At 44.6% G+C, this 18,817-nt stretch overlaps 1 protein-coding gene across 18 annotated transcripts in view; it reads right to left on the bottom strand.

Moving 5' to 3' along the window:
* Window positions 1–18,817, bottom strand: part of CIT (citron rho-interacting serine/threonine kinase) — a 176,690-nt gene that overhangs the window by 90,277 nt on the left and 67,596 nt on the right. For 15 of the 18 annotated variants that reach the window (XR_015144536.1, XR_015144535.1, XM_086347846.1 and 12 more), the window contains exon 10: window positions 14,298–14,481. The exons of the other annotated variants lie outside the window; for them this stretch is intronic. Coding sequence is in view for 13 of the 15 variants with exons in the window: in XM_086347846.1 (XP_086203972.1) it covers window positions 14,298–14,481 (184 nt within the window). In the remaining 2 variants the exon portion in view is untranslated. The remainder of the gene's footprint in view (window positions 1–14,297; window positions 14,482–18,817) is intronic. 18 annotated transcript variants of the gene reach the window in all.

Here is an 18,817-nt window from a genome sequence, read left to right as displayed (position 1 = left end):
TAAAACTGATAGCCAGTGGGAATTTGCTATATGACACAGGGATCCCAAAGCTAGTGCTCTGTGACAACCTAGAGGGGTAGGATGGGGAAGGAGGTGGGAGGTAGGTTCAAGAGGGAGGGGACATATGTATACCTACAGCAGATTCATGTTGATGTACGGCAGAAACCATCACAATATTGTAAAGCAATTATTCCTCCAATTAAAAAAAAATTTTTAAAGGCTAGAAATGATTAAGCTCCATAAGAAAGGCATGTTAAAAGCCGAGACTGGCTGAAAGCTAAGCTTCTTGAACACAGTTAGCCAAGTTGTGAATGCAAAGGAAAAGTTCTTGAAGGAAATTAAAAGTGCTCCTTCAGTGAACACATGAATAATAAGAAAGCAAAACAGCCTTCTGGCTGATGTGAAGAAAGTTTTAACAGTCCAGATAGATTAAACCAGCCACAGCACTTCCCTAATTAAGTCCAAGCCTAATCCAGAGCAAGGCCCTAACTCTCTTCAATTCTGTGAAGCTAAGAGAGGTGAGGAAGCTGCAGATGAAAAGTCTAAAGCTAAGAGAGGTTGGTTCATGAGGTTTAAGGAAAAAAGTCATGTCTCCATAACAAAGTTACAAGGTGAAGCCACAAGGGCTGATGTAGAAGTTGCAGCAAGTTATCCAGAAGATCGAGCTAAAATAATTAACTTAAAATAATAACCAACAACAGGTTTTCAACGTAGACAAGCAGCCTTACACTGGAAGAAAATACCATCTAGGACTTTCATAGCTAGAGAAGAGAAGTCAATGCCTGGCTCCAAAGGATGGGTTGGCTCTCTTGTTAGGGTTTAAAGTAGCTGGTGACTTGAAGTTGAAGCCAATGCTCATTTCTCATTCCAAAAATCCCAGAGCCTTTAAGAATTATGCTGAATCTACTCTTTGCTGATACTATGTATAAAATAGACAATTAGAACATACTGTATAGCACAGGGAACTCTACTCAAAGCTCGGTGGTGACCTAAATGGGAAGGAAATCCAAAAAAGAGGGGATATATGTGTACCTAGAGCTGATTTACTTTGCTGTACAGCAAAAAGTAACACAACATTGTAAAGCAGCGATTCTCCAATAAAAATTTTAAAAATTAAAAAACAAATCTACCCTGCCTGTGCTCTCTAGAACAACAAAGTTGGAATGACAGCGCATCTGTTTACACATGGTTTTAGATAGTGATTCCAGATCTATTCCATAGATACCGATGCCTCTGATGGGCCTGGGCAAAGTGAATTGAAAATCTTCTGGAAAGGATTCACCATTCTATTAATAGATGCCATTAAGAACATTTGTGATTCATGGGAAGAAATCAAAATATCAACATGAGCAATCAGTTTCACGAGCCGATTCCAATCCTCATGAATGACATTGAGAGGTTCAAGACTCCAGTGGAGGAAATAACTGCAGATGTGATGGAAACAGCAAGAGAACTAGAATTAGAAGTAGAGACTGTAGAGGTGTCTGAATTGCTGGAATCTCACAATAAAACTTTAACAGATTAGGAGTAGCTTCTTATGGATGAGCAAAGAAAGTGATTTCTTGAGGTGGAATCTACTCCTGCTGAAGATGCTGTGAAGACTGTTGAAATGACAACATAGGATTTAGAATATTACATAAAATTAGTTGAAAAAGCAGCAGCAGAGTTTCAGAGGATTAACTCCAAGATTGGAAGAACTTCTACCAGGGGTAAAATGCTATTAAATAGCACTGCATGCTACATAGAAATCATTCGTGAAAGGAAGAGTCAATCAATGTAGCAAACTTCACTGTCATCTTATTTTAAAAAACTGCCACAGCCACCCCAGCCTTCAGCAAACATGACCCTGATCAGTCAAGCCATCAGAATGGAGGCAAGACCCTGCACCAGCAAGAAGGTTATGACCCACTGAAGGTTTACACAATGGTTAGCTTTTTTTAGTAATAAAGTATTTTTTAATTAAGGGATGTAGACTGTTTAGACATAATGCTATTGCACACTTAAAAGACTATGGTATACCATAACTTTTATTATGCACTGGGAAACCAAAAAATTTGTGTGACCTGTTTTATTGCAATATTCACCTTACTGCAGGTAACACTGCCATATCTCCAAGGTATGCCTGTATTTTCTGACCACCTTATACAAGTGTAAAATAGATTAAAAAGATACATATACACACACATATCCCTTATATATATATAAGGGAGAATATAAAAGCCCTGTGATCCCAAGGGAAGTATGTTCAGACCAGTGGTTCTCAACTGGGCGATTTTGCCTCCAACAGGACACATGCTAATGTCTGGAGACTTTTTTGATTTTCGTGACTAGGGATGGGAGTGTTATTAACATCAAGTGGGTAGAGGCCAGAGAAGCTGCTCAACCATTCTACAACACACATGACAACCCCCCGCAAAAAGAATTATCTGGCCCAACATGTCAATAGTGCCAAGCTGCAAAACTCTTCTGTGAAGGCTATCCAGTTAAGAAGTCACAATTCTTGTCCTCAAAGAAGTAGGAGTGTAGGAGACAGAATTAATGCCACCACCTTTGTCATCAATAATAAGGCCCATTTACTGAGCCCTACATCAGGCACTGTGTTTGGTTCTTTATGGGTAACTGAACTGAATCCTCCCAACAATCCTCTAAGGAGGGTATTATTAGTGTCCTGTGGCACTGAGGCCAAGGAACAGCTAACCCTGTGGCCTCTGTGTTCTCCTACTAACCATATTCTGATGATAGGAGTGCAGGTGAATGTCAGAAGAGCTGGGTGTTGGTTCAAAATTGGGTTCTACAAGTCATGGGAATCTCAATTCTGCTACTTGTTGGCTGGATGGCCTTGGACAAACCAAAGAAAACTGCCACAGAGACCCAGAGGAGTGAAGTCAAAGAAGACATGGAAATGGACCATGCAAGGGAAGGTAACTTCTACCCATGACTAGTTTCATGCAATGCTGGGAGGGTGACTCCAAGCCCAGGACAGCTTAGGTACCCAAGAACATCCATATGCCAGTTCAGTCCACAGCCACCTCCCAGAAATGGTTCACTTCACGTACAAGAGCAACTCTTCCTCCATCATTTGGTGGCTCGGGGGTGGGGGGTGGGGGAGTGGGGGTGGGGTAATTAAACAGGAAACAATACAGACTTTAGAGGCCCAGGTTGGTTCATGCTCTAGGCTTGATGCTAATAAAAGAACATGCATCCTGCCCACACGTTGCTTGCCTACTCCTCCTGGCCACATCTCTGATACACAGCCAGTTATCCCCATGGAGAGAAAAGGCACTTCTGAGCAGAGGGTGCATGCAGCCATCCACCCACACACAGCAGTGCTGTCTCTTCAAGCACAAAGCCAAGTTTGGGTTTTCCTTTTTTTCCCAGATTCTATTTTCTAGAAAAATTTACTCTGAAATCAACATCTCTTTCCAATAGACACATCTGCTTTATAATTATAGAGACCTAAAGAGTATTAATAGAGGTAATGGTGTATGACACAGAGAAAAGGTTGGGCTTGGTCATTATTGCTGCAGCAGAGAGAATATTTTCTTAAGACGTGTTTGATGTGACCTAAAAATTGCTTTTACATGTAACCTCAACATTTAAGGAAAATGGCAAAATGCAGTTTTCTTGATGTCTATAAATACCTCCCATAACACAAAAAAATATATTTTTCTTAATAAACTATCAAAAGAAAACTTCCTATCAAAAAATACAATCTGTACTTCCAACCTAAAAAGAAGTGTATGTGTTGAGTTCTCTCTAATCACTACAGTAATAATTAAGATCATGTTTAAACACCAAGCCATCCATTTATTTCCTTGGGAAGATGACCTCAAGTTTACAAGACATGCCTCCAAATCACAGATCACAAATCACAGATATCCTCGAGATAACCAAGAATGGATAGTGGAGGCTAAAATGAGGGAATCAAAATTAGCTCAACCACGGGCTCTACCTTCATTGTGGCCAAAGGCACTAAAAATACATGTGAACGCAAGATGCAATATGGTGCAAAAAATAAAACACTCATCAGCATTCTGTTCCAAAAATGTATTGGCTTTTAAGATTGAGCATTCTGAAATTTATAAACTAACTTTATAAGCTCCTTTTAAAATACACACTGGTGACCATCATGAACACTTAGTAATACAACAGTCCCTGCCTCAACCCAATCCATGGTTTCAGTTACCCATGGTCGACTGTGGCCCAAAAATACTAAGTGGAAAATTATAGAAATAAACAATTTATAAACTTTCAACTGAGCACTGAGATGAGCAGTGTGATGGAATCTCGCACCGCCCTGCTCTGTCCTGGCCAGGATGTGATTCATCCCTTTATCCAGTCAATCCACGCTATATACCTACTAGCTGACTCGGCTATGGGATCAACTGCCGAAACATCACAGTGCTTGTGTGCAAGTAAACCTTATTATACTTAGTAATGGCCCCAAAGCCCAAGAGTAGTGATGTGGCAATTCTGATATTCTCTTACTGTGCCTAATTTATAAAGTAAACTATCACAGGTATGTATGTATATACAGGGGGAAAAGTATATAGATAGGGTTCAGGACTATACGCTGTTTCAAGCACCCACTGGGGGTCTTGGAATGTATTCTCAGCAGGAAAGGGGGAATTACTACCCCCAAAATACCACTCTCCTAAAAAGCTGCTTCTGAATCTAGCTAGCTTTGGGGCTTGCCAAACTCCCTTGCCAACCCACACACACACCCCATACACACACACACACACACACACACACAGAGCAGTGGTCTCCAGTTGAATTACAGCATATGCTTTGGAATCATTTATTTAAATTTGTGTCATTAACAAAAGCATAGTTACATGATTTCTAATATGGTCCCCATTTCTAAGCCAGTGCCTAGCTCTGCAGGTTAATTTCACTGGCATGCTACCACCTCTTGCCTGGATGGCTGGAGTAATCTAACTCTTCTCCCTGAAGCCAACTCTGCTCATCTTCCTATCCACCAAATAATGATCAGAGGGCCCCTCTGCACAATGACAACCAGACCCTCCACATACCGACTCAAAGTTCTGCAAAGGCTTCCTGCTCATCACAAATACAGCAAGATCCAAAACCAAAGACCCTGCCTATCTCTTCTCAGACCACATCTCCCATGCATGCTGAAGCTCTGGCTACTCCGGCAAGCCTGCTGTTCACTGGACACCCACAAGCTTGTCCGGGCCTCGAGGACAAAAGTGCTGGTTCCCAGCCATTTCCCACCCAGGTTCAGATTTCTTCACAGCACTTCCCACCATCTGAAAACTTTCTTATCCATGAACTTACTTATCCTCTCTCTGTCTCCCTGCACAGAATGTTAGCTTTGTGAAGGCAGGGACCTTATCTGTCTTGCTCAGCCATGCCACAGGCTTGTATTTGCTGAATGAACAAATAAACAAATGAATGAATGATGTGCCAAGCAATTCTGTGCCCTGGGCTGTCTCAGTTTAAAGGTCTCAGTGGGACAAATAAATCCAAAATAAGAAGTGCATCAAATCAACACTGGCTTGGGAAAGCTCTCTGGTCCTTGCACGGGAGGCGCTCAGCATTGGTTCTGGGACAACAACGTCATAAGGATACATGCTCTGTCCCATCCAGGGGACGCTCTAGCACAGTGTGGGAGTGTGACCCCCAAGCTGGACACAGTGCACGTCTGTCTCCTCCAGCACCAAGTTCCAGACCCTAAGGGCAGGAGGTCCTATCAGGAGCCTGGGGTGTGTTTTACAAAGGGTACAGGTTTAACTAATACATCCTGGGCTCCATTCTGAGTAAAAACTTGGATGGAGATATCAGGACATCCGTCAGGCACCCCCGTGGAGCCTGATTCTCTCAATGGGCAGAAACCAGCAAGATGTCTTTATAAAGAGGAGCGAGGAAGAGAAGAGAATCCAAAGCACCCATGACCCATCTTCACGCCTAACTAACAACAGCAAACATGAATGAACACTCACTGTGCCCCACAACAAACCCAGCACACAGGCAAGAATAACCCCCACTTTCTACAGAAGGAAGAACTGAAGCTAAGAGGTTAAATGCCTTGTTCACACAGCTAGTGGGGTGGGGGGAGGGGGTAAAGTCTATATCCACATGATCCCAAAGCCTAGACTTGCAACAAGTGTGCAACGGTCCGTCCTGCAAAACACAGAATGCTAGGCTTCCCTGGTGGCTCAGTAGTAAAGAATACACCTGCCAACACAGGTGACACAGATTCCATACTTGGTCCAGGAAGATCCCACACGCCTCAGAACAACCAAGCCTGTGCTCCACAACAAAAGCAGCGACAGCAATGAGAAGCCCAAGCACTACAACTACAGAGTAGGCCAACTAGAGAAAAGCCCAGGCAGCAACAGAGAACCAGTGCAGCCAAAATAAATAAATACTGCTTATATTAGTTCTAAAGTTAAAGCTGGAAGAGATGGCCATCCTCTGCCACACGCATGGCAAGTGAACTTAAGTAGTAATCCAAGCTTCTTGGTCAGTTTCTTTCTCTGTAAAATTATGGGTTACTGCTGGAATTAAATGAAAATGTTTGTCAACCCCTTAGAAGAATGTCTGGTACAGTGAATTCTCGGTAAAGTCATCTCTTTCACCTTTATTATTAGGCTAATCCATTGATCCCACATGATCTAACTAACAGGGCCAGGGTTGTTAGAGGCAGGGCAGTGTAGTGGTACAGCCTATGGGTCTAAGTCTCAGGTCTGTAACTACCTACAAAATCTTGCTGAGCCTCGGTGTCCTCCTCTGTAGGATGGGAATAATACAGCCACCTCACACAGTTACAGTGAGATTGTGAGGACTTAATGAAACACATGTGAAGAGCCATTCAGCACAGTTCTGGGCACACAACAGATGACAGCTTCCATGAGCAGCTGTATACACTGTGCAGAAGAACTGGCATAATCCTTGAACACTTTTAATTCCATTTGACAAACGTTCATTGAAGGCCTGCCAGAGGCAAGGTCCTATTTCATGCAAAGGATGGACAACATGGTCCCCATCCTCAATGAGGGTTGAGGAGCTTGGCCAAACATAGGGCACAAAAAGGGGTGAGTGAGAAGGCAGGCTGGGGTCTTGCACACAAGGCATGAATGCCAAGTTCGGGAGTGGTCATTAATTCTGTGCACATCGTGATGCTACAAGGTCTGAGCGGGAGAATGACATCATCCAACTTGTGCTTTGGGAGAATTCCACCCTCTGTAGAGGATAGATTAGACCAGGAAAAACCAGAGGCAGATGAATCAGTCAGGAGGCTACTGCAATGGTCCAAGCAAAACTCAACGAGTGGTGTCGGTGAGGACAGAAAAAAGGGCATATACGCAAGAGGTGCAACTTAAAAAACTTGGCAATGGATAAGATGGTGGGGGAGATGAAACACAGTTTAAGATGACTCAGTTTTCTTGCCTAGAAAGGTAGAAAAAGTGGTAGTTCCTTAAATGAGATGAGGAAAACAAAACTGCTGCCAAGTGGCTTACTGAGTGAGCAAGCGAGTCTGCTGGCGACAGGGATACTGAGATGCTAGTAGGACATCCTGGTGGTGATGACGAGGGCACGAGGGGAGGAAGTCCATGGGCAGGTGAGAGTCACAGCCAAAGGACTGAATGAGATCATCCCGAACAGGCGAAAAAGACAATGAAGGTGCAGTTTAGGGGACAATGCAACATTTCAAGGGCCTGAAACAGCCATGGAAGAGTGAGAAGGGCAGTGAAGTGGAAGGAAGGGAAAACCAAGTTTCCATAATGCAAAAGAGAAGAAAGTTTCAGACATATGTGGCAACTAATGGCATTACGTGGGGAGAGGGGCAGAAACCACTAAATTCAGTGGTTGCTGGAATCTGCGGCTTCTGAGACAGTGATTTCCATAAAGTTGGAGAGGCTGGAAAAGAGGCATTGAGTGTAGGCTATTCTTTCAGGAAGCCTGTCAGAGAAAGGAAGGTGAGAGAGGTCAGGAGACGCAAGACAAATAAAACAGAGAGAAGCAAGAGAAATTCACTTAGGAGAAGGGACAGTTGCCAAACTGGCACTGGGATTGGGAACATACAGCACCATTTAGTCAATTACTGTCTTCTTAAGGGATCCGAGGCAACCATGCAAATCAGTATGTGTAGGCCAGCAAAAAAATGCATTCGACACATCTTCTGGAGTCTAATCTTTGGGACTGGGCTGGGATCGTTTGGATTGGATTTCCTAAAGGTATCTTTAAGACAAATGAGAAGGCGGCAGAATGGTCCTGCCAGGCTTGCGAGGCAGGCACGCACAGTCTAAATAGAGAACAGAATAAGGCAAGAACAAGATGTGCTTGACTAAGAGAGAGAAGAAATTAAGCAAGAGGAGAAAACCCAACACAATAACATGGAGGCAAGGGTTAGGCACCTGGTCGAGAGGACAGAGGAGTAGAAACAGCACGGAGCACTGTCCGTGTCCATGGCAGTTCCATGGGTGGAAGCTAGGGAGGGTTCTGTAACTGATTTGGGAGGTACAGATAATGCAAACCTTCATGAACCAGAGCAGATTCTGCTACTGTTCAAACAATCAAAACACAGGTAAGGCTATCCACCATGGGGAGGAAGCAAGTGCAATGACAGAGGTGGGAAGGAACGAAGTTTTTAAGGGAAGAGCCAATCTCACCAAGTATTTTAGTAAAAAGTAAGTAGGATTGATTGGAGAGCCCAGGCCATCTTCTGCTAGAATAAGTCTTCCCAAAATGGATAGCAGGAGGCAGTGAAATACAAAACGTAGATGTGAACAGGCATGGATCACAGAGTCATCAACAAACTGAGAGCGGCGACCCTAAAAATGATTTGGATCAATTCACCCACAATGCTTTCTGAGCAGCTTGTCTGTGATCCACCCTAAGGGAGATTGGAGGGCAAGGTCGAACCAGTAGCCTGTCCTCACCAAGCTTACACTCAAGCAAATAAGAACTCTCAGGGAGAGAGTGTGTGTGCATGTGTTCATGTACACACACACACGCACACAAGCCAGGAGAGAGCCTCTAAATGAAAAGAGGAAGAAGTCATCAACATCCAAGAGCTATGCAGCCTACCTACTTGACAAACTCTCAGAAACTGAGAACAAAACCTAACCTTTCTACAGCCCATCAGTTCTCATCCCACCCTGTCCCACCCCCACCGTTCAGTCACTACCCACGACAGGCATCTGCTTCTGACAAGCATGTGAACCTGGGGACCCCATACCTATGTCCCTGTCTCTCATGTACTGCATTTATTGGCAGTCTAACACAGTGGCTAAGAGACCCTAGAGCCACCCTGCCTGGGTTCAAGTCTCGGCTGAGCCACTGGGAGCTACATGACCTTTAGTGAGTTGCTCAATCTCTCTCCATGTCTCAGTTTCCTCACGTGTAAGATGGAAATGAGGATGGTGCCTTCCTTGGGAGCTGTTGTATAGTTTAAGTGAGTTAGCCTATGTAAAGTGATTGGAGCAGAGCCTGGCAGAGTCAGAACCCTGCAAGGACGAGCGACTCTTATCTTCCTGACCACCGGAAATTCTCTCCATGTGCCTCTCCACTCACCCAAATCCACTGTCTTTTAAGAAGCTGACGCAGATACTCTACCTTCCATTCGTCTGCTTGTAAAGTCAATTCCAACACACCTATTTTCTGAGAGTCTATATTATCTTGTGCTCCAGGAAAACCAGGATAAATATGCCGCAGCCTTGCCTTTTAGATCACACCCCATGTGGGGAAACCAACATTCCAAGAAAGATCATCACTGGACTTTGGCAAAAACTGGGAATCGGCATTACCCGTTAAGTGGCTTCCACATTAAGACTTTTTGCCTTATCGTCCTAATGCTCCTAAAGTACTTCAAAATCCAGTGCTTGCATGATATTCTCAGTCAAGGTGTTTGCCCTGTGTCCCATGAAGTATTCCACACATATATGCTCTGACTTGTTCAAATGGATGGGAAGGAACCCATTCTGGGGCTGGGCCTTCAAATTCTGGCCCCCACCACTCCACCCCAAAAGCCACCTTTAACCTGCAGGGATATGGAAGCTGCATATCAACTTGTGGTGGATCAGGTGGTGGATCAGTTCAAGCATCTCTAGCAGAAAGTTCCCAGGGCCTGGGAAGCTGGGTTTCTGCTCTGGCATGACTTTGGACTATGATAATTATTGCTGAGTCCTTCTCATAGCTTCACATATACAGAAGGACATGTTTCATATAGACACTAGTGTAGTAGTAATAAAAATAACAGTGGACATTCAGTGTGACTTATCCATGTGCCAGGGACTAGATTAAGTACTTTACCTATTTTATACCATCCTCCCAACAGCCCTAAGAGGCAGGTATCTCATTTTCAGTTGAAGAAAGTGACATGAAAGAGGCCCCAGTAGAGTAAGGAAGAGGCACCCCAAATTGGTCCTCTGAAAATCCAGAAAGGCACTGGTGGAAGCCATTTTTCACCCTTCCACAGTATTTGAATGGCTGGTTCCAAGAATAAATTTTCAGATCCACTTAAAAGGAAAGGAAAAAGCCCTGAATCAAAAGAGAAAGCCCCCATCCTAAAAATAGCCTATTCAGACACTGTCATCCCACGGATTCCAGTCTCATCTAGATCCCATTGGTCCTCTAAGATTTCCAACTTCTCCAAAAGCATAAAACCAGCATGTGCAAAAACTAACACAAAATGTAAAACCAACTGGCTTTTTCCTTCTAAAGTTTATACTAAAGGTTTGCAGAAATGCATTGCTTCTAGGAAGAAGGAGAGGGAACTAAAAAAAAAAAGCACACCCTATACTGACAGAGGAGGGAGGAGAACTGAGATCCATTATATTTTTAAACCCTTAACACACTGATTTCTGTTACTACCCGCCCCACCCCCCTCGCCCCGCTGCCCCCACCATTGTAAACTTCAGGCAGACAGAGGCTCAGAGGAACACCCAGACATTCAGAGCTTGGGGGTTTGGTTTGGGTTATTGTTGGTTAAGAAGAAAGAGGCACCAGACATACACTCTCCAGCATGAACTTTGCCATCATTCCACCCTAGAGACAATCAGAACTAGTTTGTAGGATCTCTCCCACTCCCTCCAACTCAAGTGCAAGGAACTACCACTACAGCTCAGACTCAGAATGCTAAGATCAGGATTTTTAGTAAACTTCAGGGTTTCCCTGGTGGTCCAGTGGTTAAGAATCCGCCTTGCAATGCAAGGGACACAGGTTCAATTCCTGGTCCGGGAAGATGCCACAGGCCGTGGAGCAGCTAAGCCTGTGTGCCACAACTACTGAGCCAGCACTCTAGAGTTCACAAGCCACAATTACTGAAGCCTGAGTGCCGAGAGCCCATGATCTGCAACCAGAGAAGACACCACAATGAGAAGCCCGCACATGACAATGAAGAGCAGCCCCCACTCACCTCAACCAGAGAAAGCCCAAGTGCAGCAACAAAGACCCCCCCACAGCCAAAAACAAATGAATAAATCTTAGGAGAAAAAAAAGATTCTTGTTAAACCTAAAATGATGCATTAAGTGGCTGGCTTAAAAATAGTTCAGGGTCCCAAAAAAGGATCCTAAAAAGTGATGAGTGATCACAATAATTAAAATCATTCTGACTGCCAGAGTGTCTGTGAAAATTCCTCTTTCATTCAGCTCCACCTCAGAACATTTCATTCAGTTTAGTGGCAAGAGATCTGGGGTCAATTCTTTCCAACGCAGTACAGCAGCATCTGCAATTTCCTCAGTGGTGTGAAGAGTAACAGCACAGGTAATCAATGTGTGTAAACAAATACCTGTGATGCTGAAACAGGGAGGGGGAGGAGAAGAAAATCTCGGAGAAACCCCAGGTCCCTGGTGGCAATGGTGGCCTCTCCAGAAAATGTCTCCCTCCCACCTCCAAATGAATTTTGTAACGATTATATGTTATCAAAACTGCAGGGGCTTCTAAGTAATGTCAGCATTGACTCTTCTGAATTTCTGATGATGATGATCCAATACATCCAGGGTCACCTATGCCCAACAGGTGGGGTGAATTTCTAAAATGATGTTGTAGGTTTTACCCACAGTGTCCCTGGCCAAATAAATAAGCCCAACAGCAAGATCACATTATAAGATGAAAGGAAATCTTTCTGATTCCATTCCCAAATCACCATGAAAAGGGCACTGATCCACACCACCCACCCGACAGGAATACTTCAATTACATCGTCCAGATAAGTAACACACGGTTTTGTTTGCATGGACACTTTAATGAGGATCTTGTTGAGCATCTGTGATGGGCATGGATGGAAGCTCATTTTATGCTCTAGAGATATATTTTCAACTACCAAAGGTGAAACAGCATTATCTTCAAATACAGTGAGCGATATAAACACAATCTGAGAGAAAGGATCGTGAGTAAATTAAATGCACAAATATTTATCGAGTGCCTGGGCCTTAATACTGAGATGCCCCTGTCGGAAAGCTCCCTTAACCGAGCCTTCTATGAGAAGCAAAAAGATGCAATTACAGTCTTCCTGAAAAATAGGTTATTAATCACACACTGCTTCAGATTAATTGCAACGCCTGAGAGCCCCCACATCATTTTGCCTTTGCTCCTGAAATCTCATTCCCTCAAGTCCTTCCTGGTTTTTCAGATCACTGGTTGGCACCCCAAGCAAGCTTTCTTTCTGACCTGGCTAGCCCACTGGTGACCAGAACTAGAACTCTCCACGCACCTCTGTCCAGTCCAACGGGTGACCTTCAGTGCGCTGTGTGTGTCAAGGTTAAGCTGCCCACTAACTATGCATCCTTTAACAGCAGGCCTCCAATTCTGCCCTGCTCTTCGATGCCAGTGCAAAACCTCCCAGCCCTGCTGGGCCATTTCAAACCCATCTGATGGCACATGCAACAGCTAGTGAGCTTTCTGCCTCTTTTCCCATGATCCAGATTGCTTCAGGGCTGCAGAGCAAATTAGCCAGCAAGGTACAGCCACCACTGCCGAAATCCAACCCCGAGTTTTAATGCAAGCCCCCAGGGAGGGAGGAAAGAAGGGTCACCTCAGTCTCTTTCAACCCAAACAGCTCTCTCAAATTCTACTGCAGCCCACAACCCTATATCTCATCAAGTGCCCAGTTACCCCCCAGATGTCTGAAATCTTTTCAGGAACATTACTGTCAAAATAGCACCCATGGGGAGACACCATCCAAGAACCCACATGACATCCCTTCAAATCGATATCGGAGCTATAAGCACAACAAATCGGGAATAAATGCTGCCAAGATAAAATCAAATTCTGCTTGTTTTCTAAGTGGGCAGCCACTGATCACCCAACATTACCCCAAGAGCCTCCAAGTGAGGGAGCTGGGGCTTCAGGGGGCATATCACAATCTGGTTCAAGACCTTCCAGGGGAACTCAGACCCCTGAACACAAAATGCCATCGGATCATGAGAACGAAGCAAGGCACTGAGCTCTGACATCCACAGAAGCTACTGCATTTCTGACAAATATCCAGGAGGCTGGAAGCCAGGGACCCCCCTCCCGCCATCTCCAACTGCCAAGCACTGGACTAACACATTTTTCATTAGCTTTTTTCAAGAATGGAGAAAGACTGATCGTGTCAAGAGGCTGACAGTGATATTTATACTTCCATTTCCTAGTCTCCTGGTCTGTTTTTTCCCCCGTGAAGCCCAGTTTCTGTGAATCAATGACTCGGCTACATCACACGCCCGCCCGGTGGCTCACGGTAACGGGGCTCCCTCTGGCCACCAGTGCTTTGCCGGCTCAGAGGCTCAGCTGGCAGATCCTGGATCTTGCAGCAGACTTTGAGCCGAGCTGAGCACCATCCCTCCGTCGGGGCTCTGGTACAGCCACTTGCAGCTCAGCTAACCCCATCAGGAAACCCTTACCTCATGAAAAACAGATTTTAGGATTCTTTCAACACTGCCAAGATAGCAACCTCCATCTACCCACCTGAGAGACAGAGGGATACACAGATGGATAAAGAGACAGCTCAGCTCAGCCCTGTACATTTCTCCCTTCACCGAGGATCTGCACTGCTAGGTATCTCCCACTGTCTCCTCCCCTCTAAAGAAGACCAAAGACTGAAAAACTAACCCAAAGTACCCAATTGACAATTACGATGCTATGAACAGGAAGAGGTACAGGAAAATGAGAATACGAACAGTCTATCCCACCAAAGCCCAACCAGGTAAACTGCTCTTCAAATACAGACTGACTAACAGTTTTCCTCCACCACACTCCCCCCACCCTGCTGCCACCACCACCACCACCTTTGGGCTCTATGCCTTGTATCAATGCAGGTCCCTTAGAAAAGTCAAAATTTCACTTACTCAGATCTACCAAGAATTCCCAGTGCCTTGCTATACGAAAACCCCACAAATGGCAGTTCTTCGCCCGAGAAACCTGAGGGGTTCAGCTGGCACGGAGAGGATGAAACCCACGAATTCTTCTCTGGTTCATCAAAATTGGAGGTGTCATCATCAGACTTGAGGGTGGGAACGAAGGGGGGAGGAGCTGGTTAAAGAAAAAACAAGAAGAAGGGGGTGGGGGGGAGAGAAAAATTCAGACGGATTCAACACTGTTGCGGAGAAGAAAATCGTCTCACTCCTTCGGCGTTCCTGATGGCACTGCAGCGCCTGCTTTCAATCTCGCTCACACACAGGCAGACCCAGCCTCTGCTCCGCTCTTACAGCAACAAGAGCTTAACCCCTTCCCTGCCAACATGGCCACCAACCCGCAGACGGGCTGCCTTTCCTGCTGGGGGAAACTGAAAGGTGAACTCAAACAGGTCACTTGGTAGAACAGAAAGAAAGCACTTGGGGAACTCGTTGCTGATATTTCCAGAAGGCTGCTACGGAGCATCAGCTGGCTGGTGCTGGCATGCCAGATGAACCTACACCTATTTATTTCCTCTTCCAGACTGATCTAAATCATTCACACTTAGTGCTAATCATTGGGATAAGGTAGAGTTTCTACATTTTGGGGATTAGCCGGAGTGAGAGGAAGGAGGGGCAGGAGAGGGGTTTTGAGAGGTATGTAACTCGTGTGAGGATAGCACTGCAGTCTAGCCCATTCATATCCGGATGAGTATACTCGCAGCTCTTATGGACCACTTTTTTTTTTTAAGTTGATTATCCCTCCTCCCCAACTCGATCACGCCCCATGAATCCACCGCAGTTTAATCAGCATAATGAAATGCCAGCCAAATAAAGTTCTTCCCAGTGATGTACGGCACCCCTGCGCGCTGACGGTGTGGATGGACAGCTGCGTCCTACCTCGTTAAGGCATGATTCCCAGCTAGGAACGTCCTACATCTTCTCCGCCTCCTGCGGACCTACTAAGCTCTCTCAGTCGGGGAGGTGGACACTGGTCCATCAGTCACCAGGAGGCTGCCCATTGTGGTGGGCTCCCGGGGGTGCAGCCGGCCAGAAGTGTTACCATGGCTGCAGGCTGAAGCGTCTGTGGTAGGCAGGCTGGGTGAGCAGGCGAGCTGGGCATCACATCCCCCGCAGTGCAGGCTTCATGCTCCCCGCTCTGTGCGTGCTCTGGCAGTAACCCCACCTGGCTGCCTGCGTGGCAGGGGCCAATGCTGATCTGAGTGACAGAGCAGCATGAGTCAGGCCAGAGCTCTCAAGAGCGCCCCCTAGGACAGCTGTCACAGCCCTTCCCTGGACCAGGCTGCTTTTTAACTCCTTGTTTTCTAGACAAAGCTTAGTGCCAGATAGGAGCAGCAGTCTGTTTTCCACTTACAGACTCCAAAGAGTCTGGCTGTTTCCAAAGTTCCCCAGTGACAACAACAACATGGGAAGCAGCAGGCAGCATCGGGAAGGAGATGGAGTAGTGAAGGGATGTGGAGTGAGGAGGAGATGAAGCCAGAATGAGGAGGTCTGGCAGCTGCCAGGAAATGCAAAAAGGACATTCTCAGGGTTTCAGGTGCACTGAGATGTGGTAGCAGACTGAAAGTGTCACATGTGCTCTTCCAGAAAATGATTCCACACCTCCAAGATCTCAGAGAACTTAAACCTTCCCTGGTAATGTCAGAACCTACCTGCTTAATACTTTAAAAATTAGGTGATGGAAAGAAAAATTATTGAATGCTTCAGCCCCCCTCCCATATGTACTTTCCATAAACATGGGCTCAAATCCAACTGGATTTCCATTACCCAGTATCTTTTTTTTTACAAGGGAAAAAAAAAAAAAAAAAACAAGAACAGTTTTTAATGGAAATTATATTTCATGAGGACAAAAGTGTCCCATCCCAAAATAAGAAAACTCAGATAAAGACTGAGGAAATACATGGAGAGAGATTTGAAGATGGTATTAATATGGAAGCATCATGGTTGGTGGCACATACTTTGACTAAGTGGGTTCAAACCCCAGCTCTACCACTTACCAGCACTGTGACCTTGGGAAAGAAAGTCCCTTAACCTCTCTGACCCTCAGTTTCAACATAGAGAAAATTCCCTCAAAGGGCTGCTAGGAGGTTTAAATGAAAGAAATCTATATAAAGTGTTACTGGCACAGTTTTTTGTATATAATAAACACTCCATACAGACTTCCTGCTATTATTATTGCCCACATGACACAGATGTTTATGACAGATCCTATGGTTACAAGGCTAGTGGGATACAGCAGAATCTGTGTTGAGTGTGCTTCTCTCCTGCACCAGGCACAGACACACTCACACATGTTTATGTTAATCATTTCGTTTCATTCTTAGCAGAAGTTTAATTCCCTTTCTACTATATACTAATTTATCTTTGGGAGACTGAAATAGAATTTCTGAGCGAGAAGTATGATTAATATAGGGGCAGGAGCCACCCTCTGTGAAACAATTACAACTGAGAAATTCTGTACTATGAAATAAGATCCCTCTTTAAACTCCATCAGGCTCAAGGCTAGCCTGTGTAGCTAAGATTAGATCAAGGGCCAGAGAAGCTTCAATAAGAGGGAGAAGTCAACATGAAATACCCCCACTGATAACAGGTGAGAAATTCACAGGACAGATGAAAAGCCAAGAACATCAGCCTTTAGACAGGTAGTTGGTTGGCTAAAACGTGAAATTCTGAAAAGAGGGACTTCTGGGAACCACATTTGGGCAGGGAAAAGTATCATCGTCTCAAGCCAAAGAGAAGTGGGACAACTGAAAATTCTCAACCCACCAGAAAATGATGGATGTTCCCCCTTGTCCAGAGCCCTTTAGGGGGAAAGAAACAGCACAGCTATTAAAGCTGTGGCCCCAGGGAGGGTGTCTGTACTCACAGTGCCCTACATGGTGTGGGAACCATAACCCAAGGAAGTATCACCAGCATTGGTCCATGATCCGTTAGGGTACTGGCAGATTACGAGGAGAAATATTTGTAGGGCCACGTTCACAACCCAGGGCACAACCCAGAAGGCAAGATTCCTTCTCTCTCTTTCATTCCCTTACATACATACACACACACACCTCCCCCCCGACATACTCTCTCAACTAGAAATGAGTTCACAATAAAAAAATAAAAATCAATAACTACATGTAATAAGGAAAAAGAAACCACCCAAAATACCATGAAGGAGCATCAGCAGATACAAGAAATAGGAAAATTAACCCCCCAAATACTGCAGATAAGAGAACAATCTAAAATGGACCATAAAATAAATTTTCATTCATTATCAAGATAAATGAGCAAAAATTCTAATAAAAGAACAAGATATGCTGAAGAAAAGACAAAGCACATTTGAAAAGAACCAAATGGAACTTCTAAAAATGAAAAATATGATTGCTGAACTTAAAGTTTAAAACTCACTGTTAAACAGACACAGCTAAAGAGAAAATTAGTGAACTAGCAGCAGGACCTGAGGAATCACAAGGAACTATGTTTCACAAGGTGTAATCTGTAGACTGACAGCATCATCAGGGAGTTGGTTAGAAATAAAGAATCACAGGCATTACACCATGACTGATGAATCAACACTTGCATTCTAACAAGATCCCCAGATGATCTGCAAGAACACAACAATTGGAAAAGTGCTCATATAGAATGCAATACACAGAGACAGGAGAAAATGAACGAGAAGGTTCAATGCACCTCTAATATGAGCATCAGAAAGAACAGAGAACTAGCTCAAAATCTGGATGACAGATTTTAAAAGACTGTATAAGCCGAGGACTACCAAGTATATGACCACATCTATATCAGGCTTCCCTGGTGGCTCAGTAGTAAAGAATCCACCTGCAAAGTGGGAGGCCTGGGTTCGATCCCTGGGTGGGGAAGAGCCCCTGGAGAAAAGAATGGCAACCCACTCCAGTATTCTTGCCTGGGGAATCCACATGGACAGAGGAGCCTGGCAAGCTGCAGTCCATGGGGTCGCAAAGAATCAGACACGACTGAGCAACTTACAAACACACATGTTGGGGGGAGGGGCTAATTCTCCTCTTTCTTATACCTATTGGAAAAAGTCCCTTTTTTTGATCTTCATACAAAATGATTTTTTTGCTTTAAAAAGGTATTCACTGGTCAATGAAATCACTGGATTTGCACCTACACTGATGGAAGTATACAATGTACCTAAGAACACAGCACAGTGCCAGGCACTGAGCAGGTACATGATAAATATATGCTGAATAGATATATAATTAAACAATTAGAAAATAGCTCTTGCAAAGAGAGCACCTGGCATAATACAGGCCATGAAGAAGCTACCGTATGTTTGAGTTAAATGAAGAGGCTTTAAAAGTAGGATTGTTCTGTCTGAAAAATATGTTAATGAGTGCTTATATTAATATTTCCTGATAGAGCATTCATCAATTCACCCCCACTGCCCGTGCTCACTACATTCAATAATAGCCAATAAGAAGTCATATATT

This window comes from Bos grunniens, chromosome 17 (assembly GCF_055505025.1).
Source record: "Bos grunniens cultivar Pamir isolate PY7600 chromosome 17, Bosgru_T2T1.0, whole genome shotgun sequence".
NCBI classification, from domain to species: domain Eukaryota; kingdom Metazoa; phylum Chordata; class Mammalia; order Artiodactyla; family Bovidae; genus Bos; species Bos grunniens.
This window is presented reverse-complemented; position numbering and strand designations above follow the sequence as displayed.